The sequence below is a fragment of the Squalius cephalus genome, assembly GCF_949319135.1.
Source record: "Squalius cephalus genome assembly, chromosome: 24".
Taxonomy (NCBI): domain Eukaryota; kingdom Metazoa; phylum Chordata; class Actinopteri; order Cypriniformes; family Leuciscidae; genus Squalius; species Squalius cephalus.
Genome location: NC_137145.1, coordinates 12,756,749 through 12,772,401, shown reverse-complemented (window position 1 = coordinate 12,772,401; position 15,653 = coordinate 12,756,749). Strand labels below are relative to the sequence as shown.

At 35.5% G+C, this 15,653-nt stretch overlaps 1 protein-coding gene across 1 annotated transcript; it reads left to right on the top strand.

The window, feature by feature from the left end:
- Positions 1–814: 814 nt before the first annotated feature.
- On the top strand, positions 815–15,626 carry hyou1 (hypoxia up-regulated 1). Its single transcript, XM_079860605.1, has 24 exons — positions 815–1,149; positions 2,029–2,101; positions 3,251–3,344; positions 3,466–3,544; positions 4,803–4,957; positions 5,049–5,125; positions 5,223–5,404; positions 5,894–6,009; positions 6,114–6,300; positions 7,309–7,443; positions 7,538–7,620; positions 8,857–8,989; positions 9,176–9,363; positions 9,488–9,626; positions 9,756–9,813; positions 10,249–10,325; positions 10,412–10,570; positions 11,764–11,951; positions 12,077–12,164; positions 12,427–12,683; positions 13,504–13,588; positions 13,714–13,966; positions 14,069–14,164; positions 14,783–15,626. Exons 2-24 carry the CDS (start codon positions 2,035–2,037, stop codon positions 14,830–14,832), a joined length of 2,946 nt encoding a protein of 981 aa, XP_079716731.1. The 5' UTR covers positions 815–1,149; positions 2,029–2,034; the 3' UTR covers positions 14,833–15,626.
- Positions 15,627–15,653: the final 27 nt, after the last annotated feature.

Below are 15,653 nucleotides of genomic sequence, written 5' to 3'. Positions count from 1 at the left end.
GGTCATGTGACTAGTGTCAGGATATTTTTGTTTCTGTTATTTATCTGTATTCGCACTCATATTTTAAGGTTTGAGTCTGACACAGCACGCCATTAATCAGTTTGATTTAAGTAGTTTACATTTTAATTTAATTTTAAATTTAAATTTTAAATAATTTATGTAAAACAGAATTACATATGTGATTTAAGTTGGCTCTTTTTAAAGTTTGAATAGAAAACGACCCAAAGACGTAACAAAAAGTTACAAGCGATGCCTTCTTCTTTGGGGCGGTTTTGGAAAGAACCGTTCTTTTGATTCGGATCTTTTCAGTGAATCGCATGAACAATTCCTGAACAAATCCGGTTCTTGGGTCAACAAAGCATGAATGACCCGCTTTAACAATTCATCTCGTTGAACCGAGAACCGTCCCTTTCTTATCGTGATGGGGCGGAAATTCAGTGTCCTGTAAATAGGACATGTTAGAAGCAAAACGCACATACGAGGTTTAATACATGTAATTTTATTTTTACCTTAATTGAAACGTAATGAACAGAAATATTTCCTACATATAGCTTTATTTGGACCGTTTAACAACATGTAACATAAGCAACGAATGAAAATAATCAGTGTTTTGTATCTTTAAAAGGAAATGTACAAAATAAAACATTTTCTCGGAAATGATTCGGACTAGCACCAAAAACTACAACCTGTCGCACAGCCGTTATGTTCTCCTATTTAACGTGGACCAATCAGATCTATGCTTACTTACACGACTAACCACTCGCATGCAGTGGTTGGCACGTGGACCAATCATCGCTCTCCATTCAAGGAAAAAGGGGTGGGGCTTTCGTTCATGGCGATCAGCGCTTCACTCGGCGAGCAGCGAGTTGTGTGGATCCAATGAGATCACGCCGCGTTCCGGGCCCAATGTGTTAGAACAAGCCGGTGATTGCAAGAGCAAAATCAAGCAAGCGAGGTGGTCTGGTCACAGAGCATTGCTGGTTAATGCTATCATATTGCCATCTGTAAGGAATTAGATATTAAGGATCAACACAGGGAACTTTTGGTTCAAAATTAGGGCAGGATAAGCGTTTCTAAATATTGTTGTTCAGGTGTCAAGAGAGATATATCAGTCAACAAGAATCAATATAAAACTTGATCTGGCAGAAGGTAAGTGCCATGCCATCACTTTCTTTGTTGGAGATGTTTGGGATCATCTGGGTGGTTGCATGTGCTCATAGATTAGTCTTCTATAGTACATTTAGCAGATCATCAGCTGCGTTTACTTATGTTTGAGCCTTTTGAAAAGAAGAAGGTGTAATGTTTACTGCACATTATCAAGCAGTGCAATGACAGTTTGACATGATGCTTAGCACCATTAGGATCAGACAGCCTCAATAAGGCTTACGTCACACAGGCTGTGCAACTAGAAGTTTCCTCTTTGCATTTTTGAATCAGTATTTAAAATAGCCAATCGAGAGAGAACTGTGACTGTAAAAATGAAGTCAAAAGAAGACAATTCAACTTTAGAACATATTAAGTAATGTTCCCATGGTATTCTGTGTGCACCTGGGCCCCTACTGTCTCTTTATTAAGCAGGAAAGCTCTACAAAAGTGGTTTCCAATGTTGTTCCTGGAGGCCCCTCAAAACATTTCAGGTTTTGTGGTTCTCTACTACTGAGATAACTACTATTGGTTGAATCAGGTGTGTTTGTTTAGGATGACATCAAAAATGTACTTTTGGGGGCCTCCAAGTACAAGTTTAAGTGTCACTGCCCTACACTACAGTATTGAGATCCATGTGCGCTCAGGCCATCCATACCTGTCACTGGCTGACTGTTTCCACCTACACATCCATCCATATATGGCGCTTGGGCAGTTTTTCATATCAGGGTTGTGATGCAATAGTCTTGAACATGGTGATTTGAGGGAACTTGTGTGCTTTTGATATACTTTCTGGTTTATGGTACCGACCTGTCACAGTTGCAGTTGTCTTTTAGCTTAATTTTAACTGCATGCTTTAAACCAGTTTTTGAATCTTCTCTGCAGGTCACAATGAGGGAAAGGCTGTCATTATGGGCTGTTTTTTGCCTAATAGTAGCATTCCTGCCTTCTCAAACAGGTAAGCACCATATAAAATTATGATTATCTTCTTATATTTGCTGTGCGTTTCCAGTGCTGATGTCCATCAGGATGAATTTAAAGACCTGTTCAAACCAAGAACGATAACTATAACGATATCTATATTATTGTCCACACTAGTGCACAAAATCATTCTGTTTATTATATGCATGTGCTGCAGTTATGTCGTCCGCCACTTTAAATGCTCAAGCTCTTAAAGGGACAGTTCACTCAAAAATGAAAATTCTGTCATTAATTACTCATTTCATTCAAAAACCGTAAGACTTTTGATCATCTTCGTAACACAAATGAAGATGTTTTTTCAGAGGCTTTCTGTCGCTCCGTCGACCGCTACCTAACAACCACTTTGACGCTTCAAAAAGTTCTGAGATCGTAAAACTAATCCATATTAATTTAGCGGTTTAGTCCAAATTTTCTGAAAAACAAATTTATTTTAGGCTTTTATTCACATATAAACATTCATCAACTAACAGAATTTTTATTTAAACGGAAGCTCAAGCATGTTCGCTTGAAGTGTGAGAACCAATAAGGTTAATTCTTGTATGTTACGCAGCACGTTTGAGCTTCAGCAAGAACCAATGAGGTTCATTCTCGCGTGTCAAGCAGGTTCGCTTGAGCTTCTGTTTATGTTTGCTGATGAATGTTTATATGTGAATAAAAGACTGAATTCAAGCTGTTCATCATATAAAGCGATCGACTCACTTCGGAAAATGTGGACTAAACCGCTCATTTCAAATGGATTAGTTTTATTATCTCTTTATGAACTTTTTGAAGCGTCAAAGTGGTAGTTGCGTAGCTGTCTATGGAGGGACAGAAATATCTCAGATTTCATCAGAAAGACCTTCATTTGTGTTCCGACAATGAATGAAAGTCTTACGGGTTTGGAATGACATAAGGGTGAGTAATTAATTACATTTTTCATTTTTAGGTGAACTATCACTTTAAAAGCAGGATGAATTATTTTACATTTAAAACAATTCTTAAAACTAGACCTATATCTTTATCGTTTTAGTTATCGTCCTTGGTGTGAACATGCCTTGAATCTATCAAGATGCATATAAACATGCACTTTTTTCTTTACTTATCCCTGATCATAGTATTTCAGCTCTCTGAAATTTTTGTGTTGCAGAATCCGTGGCAGTGATGTCTGTGGACTTGGGAAGTGAATGGATGAAAATTGCTATAGTGAAACCCGGTGTGCCAATGGAGATTGTATTAAACAAGTATGTGCTGGACCAGTGTGAAACTTTTTGCACCAAAATCAACAGATCTTGTCAAGTGATTTAGATTTATTAGTTTCAGACAGCAGTTTACTCCGTTGTGACATTTAACTTCTTTGTGCAGGGAGTCCCGGCGGAAAACACCAGTCGCTGTGTGCTTAAAGGAAAACGAGAGGCTTTTTGGAGACAGTGCATTAGGAGTGGTAAGTCTTTGTACTCCATAATACCTTCTGTAAAAGTCAACATGAAGTGGCAGTTGCAATGTATTTAACATAACTTATAATGTGACATTTCAAAAATTAAACATGAAATTCAATAAGAAAACAATGCAGGGTGTTACTTAATGTTAATTCTGGTATGAAATTTCCACTTTAAATTCCCGATTTATAAAATATTTTTCACCACCATGCCGCCCTTTTGATGTCAGCTAGGAAGAAAAGTTATTGTGTATAAAAGTTTTTACTTCTTTTTTTAAAGATTACATTGATAAACATAGCGTGCATATTAGGGCTGTAACAATATATAGTGTCACAATATATCGCAATACAAAAATGCAACTATATGTATCATGGATAGTGACAATATGTATCGTGGATAGTTCACCTAAAATAATAATTACCCTGTGAGAAAAAATTTTTAAGTTTTCAGAGTCAGTACAACATTAAACTACAATATATTATGTTGAATATAATGTATAATAATGGGGGAATAGTAGTGGGTCCTTTTTTATTTTTATTCTGGTGTCACCATTGTCCAAGCCTGTTCATTTACACCCACAATGTTATATCAAATTTAGCATTTAATCAACAGTAAATTTTTTCATCATATGTCTTGGAGTATCGCAATATCGTGTCGTGATATGTATCGAATCGTGAAATTAGGGTATTGTTACTCCCCTAGTGCATATACACTACCATTTAAAAGTTATGTTTATGATGCTCGTCAAGGCTGAATTTATTTGATCACAAATACAGTGGAAACAGTAATATTGTGAAATATTATTACAATTTGAAATAACTTATTTCTGTTATAATATATAATAAAATGCAATTTATTCCTGTGAATTTTCAGCATTATACTCCAGTCTTCAGTCACATGATCCTTCATAAGTTATGAATATATGTTGATTTGATGCTCAAGAAAAATGTATTATCGATGTTGAAATCATCCTGGAATTCAAAAGAACAGCATTTATTTGAGATCAAAATATTTAGTAAAATAAGTGTCTTTACTGTCACTAAATCAATTTCTTAAAAAAAAAAAAAAATTACTGACTCCAAACTTTTGAATGAGAGTGCATGACTCAAAATAAGAACAGGAACAACAGGCCAGTAAATAGATTGTATAAGTCAACGTATTGAAAATGGACTGAGTAGTATGAAAAAAATTCCTTCACATTTTCTTAATCTCTAAAACCTTGTTGTGACAAGCTTTGACTCTAGCATACTTGAATCATGACAGGCTGTGAAGAATCCCAAGGTGGTTTACAGATTCCTCCAGAGCATTTTGGGAAAGACAGCAGACAACCCGCAGGTGGTGCAGTATCTGAAACACTTCCCTGAGCACCAGCTGGAGAGAGATGAGAAAAGAGGAACCGTTTATTTCAAATTCTCAGAGTAAGTAATGAAGCACTTGCTTGGTGCGTTAGCTGTAACCAATGGGCTTTATATAATTTCTGGGAATATTTTTTTTATATATTTCATCTAGAGAGATACAGTATACTCCAGAGGAGCTTTTGGGCATGATGTTGAACTACTCTCGGGTTCTGGCTCAAGACTTTGCAGGTTTGACAATGAGTGTTTCGAATAGTTCAGCTGTCTTGGTTTTTGCAGGTTAGGATGTTTGAATAGACTGATTAATTTTATTTGTTTCTCCTAACAGAGCAGCCCATAAAAGATGCAGTGATCACCGTGCCAGCCTATTTTAATCAGGCAGAACGCAGGGCTGTCTTGCAGGCTGCCCATATAGCAGGTCTAAAGGTCCTTCAGCTTATCAATGATAATACTGCTGTGGCTTTGAACTATGGAGTATTCCGGAGAAAAGACATCAATTCGACTGCACAGGTACTACTGAGAAGATTTAAGTGAATTTAATTTATTTAGTCAACCAATGGTGTGAGTGTGTGGGCGGGACTATGTGTGTGGCCAGCCAATAGCAGACTGGGAAACCAGAAATTATGATTTTGGTGACACTTGTGATATAGAAATTAAAGGAATAGTTCACTTAAAAATGAAAATTCTGTCATTTACTCAACCTCAAGTTGTTTCAAACCTGTAAGAATTTCTTTCTTCTGCTGAACACAAAAGAAGATATTTTGAAGAATGTCAGTAACCACACAGTTGTTGTACCCCATTGACTTCCATATTATTTTTTTATTTTTTTCCTACTATGGAAGTCAATGGGGTCCATCAACTGTCTGGTTACTGACATTCTTCAAAATATCTTCTTTTGTGTTCAGCAAAAGAAGTGTGCTAACTTTTAAGTGAACTATCCCTTTAAGTGGGATTTATGACAGATTTTTGATATTAGCTTTTCTTTTCTGTGTCTTATAGAATGTCTTGTTTTATGATATGGGATCGGGCAGCACAACCGCCACGATTGTCACATATCAGACAATAAAGACCAAAGAATCTGGCACTCAGCCACAGCTTCAGATCCGTGGAGTTGGGTTAGTCATGGTTGTCATGCTTTGGCCTCATTTGTTGGCCGCTTCGGTACATTCATATGTGTATGTATTACGCAAACATCTGACTATCACTGTTTTATATTCAGCTTTGATAGAACACTCGGTGGCTTTGAGATTGAACTGAGGCTCCGAGATCATCTCGCCAAGCTCTTCAACGAACAGAAGAAATCAAAGAAGGACGTGAGGGAGAATCTGCGTGCCATGGCCAAACTCCTTAAAGAGGCTCAGAGACTCAAGACTGTGCTGAGTGCCAATGCTGATCATACAGCACAGGTACTGAAACTGTTGATCTTTTCTTTTTTTACACAGAATGTTTAGTTAGTCAAAATACAATGTTATCGATTTGCAAAAAGAAACTGCATTAAATTAAAATTTGCGAAATACTTGTTATTGATCTTATTGTGGACGATACATCATGAATGTTTTTTATTTTTTTGGAACCTTCTTATTTTTCATCAAAATATCATAACTGGATCTTCCGATGAAATGAGACTTCCCTCTTGTGATGTATTCCGGACTTCTTCTGTCATTTTGTCTGCTTAAAACCCACCCCTTTATTCCAATCAACTGTACCCTCACATTCAGATCTGCCTCAATTTTTGAGTGCAACAACCCAAAATTCAATCAACCGATGGATAGAACCAAGTTCATGACCTATTGTTGTTTTCTTTCTTTTTTTTTTGAAAATCCGTTTCACATGGATAACCATCACAAGAAGAAAAATCTGTCACTACTTCCAATTCATCGTGACTAACTCTCTGGAAACATTTATTGGTCACTATTCAAATGTAAGCAAATTTGTGACATTGGCCATGTGAACTCAGATGTTCTTGCTTCCACTGAAGCTTTGGATTGTTGTCAAATGCTGAATCATGTGATCATCAGGAGTTCATGCAGCTCGAGGTCTGCTGTCATTAAAACAGATGAGCAACAAGCCAAATACTGAGACATTTTTCAGATTTATTCATTTTTCAATGTGACTTTGACTCATTGTTATGAGGATAACCTAATTTGTAATAAATAAGAGTAATGCAAAATAGGAAATGGTTCACTTTTTTTCTTTTTTTTTTTACATTTGGACCACACTGGGTCAGCTTGGCCTTGGTTAAATGGGTATTATCAAATGGTCTATTTCATTGATTGTGTGAGATTTGTTAGACATTCATTATATGTAAACAGACAAACAATGTCTGTATGTTAGACTTGCTACTTATACAGTTTTAACCTAACTCTGTGTTGTGAAAGATGATTTAATAACATCTTGATGTTCTTCTTTTTCAGATTGAAGGTTTGATGGATGACATTGACTTCAAGGCAAAAGTGACTCGCTCTGAGTTTGAAGCCCTCTGTGAGGATCTGTTTGACAGAGTACCAGGACCTGTGAAGGAAGCTTTAGCTGCTTCTGAAATGAACATGGTGAGGCGCTAAATATCAAGGCATTGACTTTATGCATGTTTTCTGCATAGCTATGATTTAAAAAAGAATCTGAAATATCTTTCTTGTCCAACAGGATGAGATTGAACAGGTTATTCTGGTTGGAGGAGCCACCAGAGTGCCTAAAGTGCAGGATGTGCTGCTTAAAGCTGTTGGAAAGTATGTTTGTTTTTTTCTTCTTCTTTTTTTCAGTTCTATTTCCTGTTTAACCTATAGTAGATACTTTTGATTGGCTGTCATTGGATGCTATTTGAAGTTGGGTGGTGCAGTTATGACATCAACAAGCAGAAACAAACTTGTCTGTGCTAACCAGCCAAAACTTGACGCCTTAGTGTGTGCTAGTAGTTTATGTTTGGTAGAAATATTAAAGGGTTGCACACCCTGATAATGGTTTATTAGCAGCAACACGTTGGTGTGCGGTTGGTTGTAATTGTTTTTAAATTACTTAAGCCATGAACAAATAAAGTCCTTTAGTGCCTTGGTTTCATGTTTTTCAACATTTAGGCCCGGTTTCACAAACAGGGCTTAGACTAAGCCAGGATTAGACCATAGATCAATTAGGACATTTAAGTAATTTTTATAAACATGCTTAGAAAAAAACATTACCGATGTGCATCTTAAAACTAAAAAGGCACTGATATATTTTTAAGATCAGTCAGTGCAAGTTTATTTCAGTGGAAACAGCTCAGACTTACATTTTAGTCTAGGACTAGTCTTAAGCCCTGTCTGTGAAACCAGGGGTTAATGTGTTAGTTCACCCAAAAATTACAATTCTGTCATCAATTACTGACCTAAAACTCTTGATGCTTCAAAACGTTCATAAAGAGATCATAAAGTCCATGAATCGAGTGGTTTAATCCAAGTCTTCTGAAGAGACATGATTGCTTTAAATAATGAACTCTTTTAATTTGGGCTTTTATTCAAATAAAAATTGATCAGCAAATGTATGTAGAGCACTATGGTAAATTTAAACTCAAGCATTTGATGCACAAGAACCAATTAGGTTCCTTCTCGCGTGTCACTCCAGCACATTTGAGCATTCACAGGAAGTAATGAGGTTTTTAACACGTCAAGCAAGTACAGTTAAGCTTCCGTTTATCTCTATGAATGTTTTGGAGCATTGGAGTTTTGGTTGAATAGACTTTTAAATGAAGATATTTCATTTAAAATATCTTCATTTGTGTTTCGAAGATGAGATGAAGTCTCATGGGTTTGGAACAACGAGTTATTGATGTTTTTGAATGAATTTTCATTTTTGGGTGAACTAACCCTTTTAAAGAACATCTAATAAGATGGATTACACTTAGCATTGATTAACATTTTAAGTGAGTAGATGTTTTGAAATTGGTACAGTGCCAAATAATTCAGCTTTGTTTGTTCACTTTTTGTCTCCAGAGAGGAACTGAGCAAGAACATCAATGCAGATGAAGCTGCAGCAATGGGCGCCGTCTATCAGGCCGCTGCGCTCAGCAAAGCCTTCAAAGTCAAACCTTTCTTGGTACGAGATGCAGCCGTGTTTCCCATACAGGTGAGAGGATGAAGACAAAGTCCTTGTGTTCTTTCCTAAAATTGGATTTGTTTTAATAGTCTTGCTCACCCCTAGCTAAACCCCTGAGATGTTTAATTTAACATAAGCAGTGTGCAGTTTTATTCATCATACTACAGTGCTTGTGCATTTAAGAAGTTCTCAGATGTTTTCTGTCACTCTCCTAAGGTCGAGTTCAATCGTGAGACTGAGGAAGAAGATGGCTTGAAGAGCATGAAGCACAACAAGCGCGTTCTGTTCCAGAGAATGGCCCCGTATCCCCAGAGGAAAGTCATCACGTTCAATCGTTACACGGACGACTTTGTCTTTTACATAAATTATGGAGACCTCAGCTTTCTCAGTGAACAGGACATGAAGTAAGACACGTTTTGTTCATGCTACTCGTATTCTGTGTTTTATTTGTTTACACTTTTTCAAAACTATCAGAAAATAGAACTTCTGAATCAAACCTCAGTGTCTGTCTCTCTCTTTCTTTCTAAGAATATTTGGCTCTCCGAATCTGACAACGGTGAAACTGTCTGGAGTGGGCAGCAGCTTTAAGAAGCATTCAGATGCTGAATCTAAGGGCATCAAGGCCCATTTCAACATGGATGAAAGCGGGTTGTTAATTCTGGACCGGGTTAGTACTGCATTTTAGTTTGCATAATCAAATGTGACAAACTAGTGGTAGTATTTTTCCACTATGTTACAGTGCAATTGTACTATTCCAGTAGATGCTTGATTAGCCAGAAGATCCTTGATTTTTCAGGTGGAGTCAGTGTTTGAGACCATTGTGGAGGAGAAAGAGGAGGAGTCAACGCTCACAAGTTAGTTTTGTCTTTATACACAAAATCATACACATTCTTTTTTTATATTGTTGTTTGTTGGACTAAAGAAGACTGTTCAAAAGCATTAAAACATCTCACATTGCAAACTGCCTTATCATAGATCAAAGTCTCTTATCAAGGCTGCATTTATTTGATAAAGTACAGTAAAATGGCAATATGTTGAAATATTACAATTTAAAAGAACTGTTTTCTATTTGAAAATACTTTAAAATGTAATCGTAATAAAATACACGTTGCAATTAGATTTTAAAGTATATTAAAAAAGAAATAAAAATTATAATTTTATATATATATATATATATATATATATATAAAATATAATTTTTTTTTTTTTTTTTTTTTTTTTTTTTTTAAGTGGAAAAAAAGATATGGAAGTTTGTCTGCTTCACTTGTTTAATTTCTCTCCCCCTCCAGAGCTTGGAAACACCATTTCTAGCCTGTTTGGGGGTGGCAGCTCAGAGCCAAATGCAAACGTGTCAGAACCGGTTACGGTAAATCTGCTTAATGTCTGTTTCCATATAAGACAGTCATTTTCTCAAACTTGAGCTTGACATTTTGCTTTTTCATAATGGTCCAGGATGAAGAAGAAGTGACTCCGGAGGCTGGGAAAGATCAGGAACAGTCAGAGAAACAGGAAGAGACTGCCCAGGAGAAACCTGAGATGGAAGATGGAAAAGAGGGAGAGCCTCAGGCTGAAGAGCAGAAAGACGACAAAGAGGATAAAGCGGAAACTCAGGTGAGAGGATTGACTTGCTCTCAAATTCACTAGTTCTGCCCTGTTATTCTCAGGAGTCTTTTGATTTCCCCTCGTTTTCTATTGTACAGCATGCAATATTATACGCCTGCAGAAACCCCTGCCCAAGTTCCTTGAGCTACAGTAGTTATTCAGATGTAACATTTTTAGCTAATAATTATTTTTATTATTACCCAATATGATGGCCAATATGATACAAATTATACTTTTATAAGAAAATATATCTTTCTTATTGCCCATTGAAACAATATTTTGCATTATTATTATTATTATTATTATTATTATTATTATTAATTTTATTATTAATTTTATTACTATAATATATTAACATTACTATACAAATATTATTAATGTTTTAATCCCAATTACAATGGGATTATTTTGCTGAATATTAGTGATAGATAGAGAAATGATAGAGAAAGAGCTCGAACTAAAACGGTCACCTGTCTCTGCAACTTTTTCCAATAAAATGCTCAAGATTTTCACAGACAATGCAAATGGCTATTACATGCTAAACTGTTAGGCAATAAGTTTTTATTTTTCATCCTTGTGTAAACCTATCTTGCTATTGCTAGACCGTTTCAAATTGACCATTTCATACAATCTAAAAAAAAAAATAGAAAGCAATGTCATTATTTTGTTTTTCTTCGTTTCTGATGTTGCAATACATCATACTTTCATAAAATCATGCAACATACTCTACCTAGTCTGTGGACATCTTTATTTCCAAAGCCGGTGCTGGATAAACAAATAGCGTGCGTGCAATGGTAGGCGAAATTATTTACGACAGCAGTAATGGACAATTCCGGTTCCAACCTGTAGGGGGACCGAAGAGGAAAAGTGCTTTGGTGTTGCTTTAAAAAAAAAATCCTTATAAAGTCATGTAAAAATTATGGAAATTCAATGTGAGAGCCCTATAGAGACAAACTATGTTGGATTGTGCCATATACAAATCTCTCCTCTATTTAAATTTGTAGCCGTCACAAAAAGAAAAGTGAACATTTGAATCACTTACTATAATCATTAATCAAAGGTCAGACTATAATCATTAAATTTCAGTTTCAACCCTGTATTATATTGCAGTTTCATATAAAATTACCAGCCACTGGTGAGTAGCTCCATGTGATTTAGTTTTGGAATCTGTCTAGAACTGAACTCTCACTTCCATCACGCAGGGAGAGACTGAAGCAGAGAAAGCTGAAAAGCCTGAAGAGAAATCAAATGGTGAGAAAGCAGAAGAGGTGGAGGACAAGAAACCCAAACCACAGAAAAAGAGCAAAATATCAGAAGACATCACAGTGGAGCTCGAGGTGAACGATGTTCTCATTCCCAGCACAGAGGACCTTGCAGTGTCCAAAAAGAAGTAAGTGTCTCTTGCTTCTAAGAATTAATTAACGTGGAGGATGAATTAACAGAGTGGGAAATGGGACAGACTGTAGTAACTGAAGAATCTCTAAAGAATTACCATGTGTTCCTCCCTCATATCAGGCTGCAGGACCTCACTGACCGTGATTTGGAGAAGCAGGAGAGAGAAAAGACCCTGAACAGCCTGGAGGCTTTTATCTTTGAGACGCAGGTATAATGAATCTCTCTGCAGCCCTTCCCAGTGTTTGAGCAGTGACTCATAGATCCAGTGGCGTGACAATGACGGAACTGTCTTTGTCCAAGTCTAAAAAGCTTTATTTGCAGAGCTTGAGGAGAAAACTGTAGTGGGCTTAAGGCTTTTTGATGGAGCATTGTGGAAAATGTTTATTACAGCAAAAGTTTCATTTTTAAGTCAACTATTTCTTTGAATTTACAAAACATCTAGTTATTTTTTTCCCCCTCTCTCCATCTAGGATAAGCTGTATCAGGATGAGTATCTGGCTGTGGTGACTGAGGAGGAGAAGGAGCAGATCACAGGCAAGTTGAGCGAGGCCTCTAACTGGATGGATGAGGAAGGATATTCCGCTGGTACAAAGGAGCTGAAGGAAAAGCTGTCTGAACTGAGAAAGCTTTGTAAAGCCATGTTCTTCAGAGTGGAGGAGAGGAAGAAATGGCCCGACAGACTGGCAGCTCTCAACAGCATGCTCAACCACTCCACCATCTTCCTCAAGTGAGCGAGAGCTGCATCATTTATTTAAAAAAAAAAAAAAAAAAAGTATTCTTTATTTAAAAAAATGAATGCATTTTTAGAAAATAAATGTAAGAATGGTATTTTCAAAACTTATTTAAATTAACACATTTAATTTACACATTTAATAATACACATTTAAATTAATACATATTTTAAATGTATTCATTTATTTTTAACAATCTAAATATTTATTTAAAAAGTTAATAAAAAAATTAATGTATTTTTAGAAAATGTATATATTTTTAAGTCTCTTTTATATATTTATGTATGTATGTGTATATATTATTAAATTATATTTGTTAAATTTAATTCATTTAAAAAAATCGAAATATTTAAATACACAATGTTATATAATAATAATATAATAATAATAATAAAAAAAAAAATATATATATATATATATATATATATATATATATATATATATATATATATATATATATATATATATATATATATATATATATATATAAAAAAAATATATATATATATATATATATATATATATAAAAAAAAAATATATATATGTATATTTAGATAAATATATTTATTATTTAAAAATATATATTTTTATAAGTTTAAATGTTCTTTTAATTTTTTTTTTTTTTTATTAAATTAAATATATTAATTTGCTTAAATGTAAACACTTACAAAAAATAAGATATAATAATTTATATATTTAAACTATTTAATTAATTTTTTGGGAAGAGTCTTGTGGGCAGTGCAGTTTGAGTTCAGTCTGCAACATGTTCAAATAAAAGAAAACAACTTTGTAACTTGCATGGCCCTTTGTTCACAGGAGTGCTAGACTGATTCCTGAGGGTGACCAGATCTTCACAGAGGTTGAACTGAAGACACTTGAGAGGGTCATCAATGAGACAATGGTATGTAATGGCTTTATTTCCCTCTCTCATTCCCATTGATTTATTTCATCCTTCCCTCGACTTCAAGTGAATTCTGCTCAGTAAACCCTTGGGATGCACTCTGCACATTTTTGTTTTTATTGCAGACATGGAAGAATGAGACGGTAGCTGAACAGGAAAAATTGTCCCCAACAGAGAAACCTGTTCTGCTCTCAAAGGACATTGAAGCTAAGCTAACTCTATTAGACAGGGAGGTCAACTACCTGCTGAACAAAGCAAAGTTTGCCAAACCGAAACCTAAAGATAAGTCTAAAGACAAGAACAACACCTCCACAGAGAACAACAAAGCTAACAGCACAGAAGATGCAGAGAAGGTTATTCCTCCCAGCGGCGATGATGGTGAGACACCATTTTGTTTTGGCATACATTTATTTTGAAAATTAGATGACCGCTTTTTTCTGTTACCGTGGAGTAAATCTGGTATTTAAATTGTGCTTTTAGCTGAAAAAGTGAAGCCAGCAGAGGAGCCACCAACTGAAGAAAAAGAGAAAGAAACCATACCTGAACTAAATCCAGCGGAAAAAACGGATGATGCAGGTAATTCTCAGTCCACGTACTAGAGCTGCATGATAAATTGCTAAAAGATTGTGATCTTGATTCATACACCCTCACAATCTTTTTCCTAAATGACAAGGATTCATCTAGATGTCTATTAAACCTCTGACACGTACGATCACAGTGAACATTCAAATCTGTGTTGGCGCTGCTGCTGAGCCAGATAGTGTTGGAATGAAACGGCTTCACAAACAGTCCTTTCAACCACACAGTTTCGTTATTTCTGTGTTAGAATAGTTCAGATGAAAATAATGATGTCTATGGTAGCAATCCAAAGAGTAATTTTTGAAAGTAACTTGATTCTTTATTTAACAATTACATCGTTAGGCCACTAGGTGGTGACTAGTGTCTGTTAAATGTCATTGAATCATTTATTCAAGAGATTAAACGAAATTGTGATTCTCAATTTATCCAGAATCGCGCAGCTCTACTACTAATCAGTGTACATGCAAAATAATTTCAAAATTCCACACAACATGCTCTATGACCTTAAATAACAGGATCAATAGGTTTAGTATCTTTATGTAAATGTAGTAGTTCATTGTATGCTAATATGCAGATATACTAATGTTTTTTTTTTTTGTTGTTGTTTTTTTGCAGAATCAGCTGAGAGCAGTAAATCAGAAAACCATGTAGGGGATGAATTATAACATCTGGAGTTCTTAAAGTTTTTTTTTTTTTTTTTTTTTTGTTTTTTTTGTTATTTATTGACTCCATTAAGTGGTTCAAATTGATTCTTTTTTTTTTCTGCCCCACCCCTCAACAAATTGGAACAGCTTGAAAATGACAGTGTACATTTCATAGTTCACGTTCAGTGACCCCGAGCCAAAAGAAAATACCAAACCCAACTCAAGGCTGTGCGCTCCTTCCATTCACATTTAATTTTGCTTCTTAATCTATGAATTATTAATCTTCTCCCTCTCAGAAACCTGCCCCCCCCCATCTGTTTTGGAAATCAAAAATGGCATGCTTGACCAAAGCGAACACGCTGTCCTTTTTATTATATGTACATGGGAGTAATTTATGCAGCTCAGCTGAAAATGGTCATTTGTCATGCCCTCTGACTCAAGACACCTTTGCGTCCAGATATTGAGGAAATGTGAAGTTCCTGCTGAATTGTCTTGCTTAATTGTCACATCGTGTTCGTTTTTGCTAGTTTACCTTTTTCCGTGTAGCCCATTCCCAAAACAATCCGTTCGTACCTGTGAGCATCTATGCCAAACATCTCCTGTATTTATGGACTTGAGTAGGATTAGTCTGCTGCACTGACATCAAAGGAATTTCACTTGACTGAATAAGTGGAAACTGTTTTTGTTTTGTTTTTTGCTTTCACGTCTTCGCTGGTTTTGTCATTCACATGTTTTCATGTGCAAGTCTGTGTGGAAAAGGGAGAAGATTGTTTCTAAACTGTTAATAAAGTCTCTTTTTTTTAAAGTTCTCTGCACATTGTGTAATATCTTCTCATTGTTTT

What these genes read in the sequence shown, in the direction of transcription:
- hyou1 (XM_079860605.1), top strand. Translation starts at nt 2,035, where the DNA reads ATGAGGGAAAGGCTGTCATTATGGGCTGTTTTTTGCCTAATAGTAGCA. An exon ending in CTGCTTCTGAAATGAACATG is followed by an intron (nt 7,444 to 7,537) that starts GTGAGGCGCTAA and finishes CTTGTCCAACAG; the next exon opens with GATGAGATTGAACAGGTTAT. An exon ending in GGGTCATCAATGAGACAATG is followed by an intron (nt 13,589 to 13,713) that starts GTATGTAATGGC and finishes TTTTTATTGCAG; the next exon opens with ACATGGAAGAATGAGACGGT.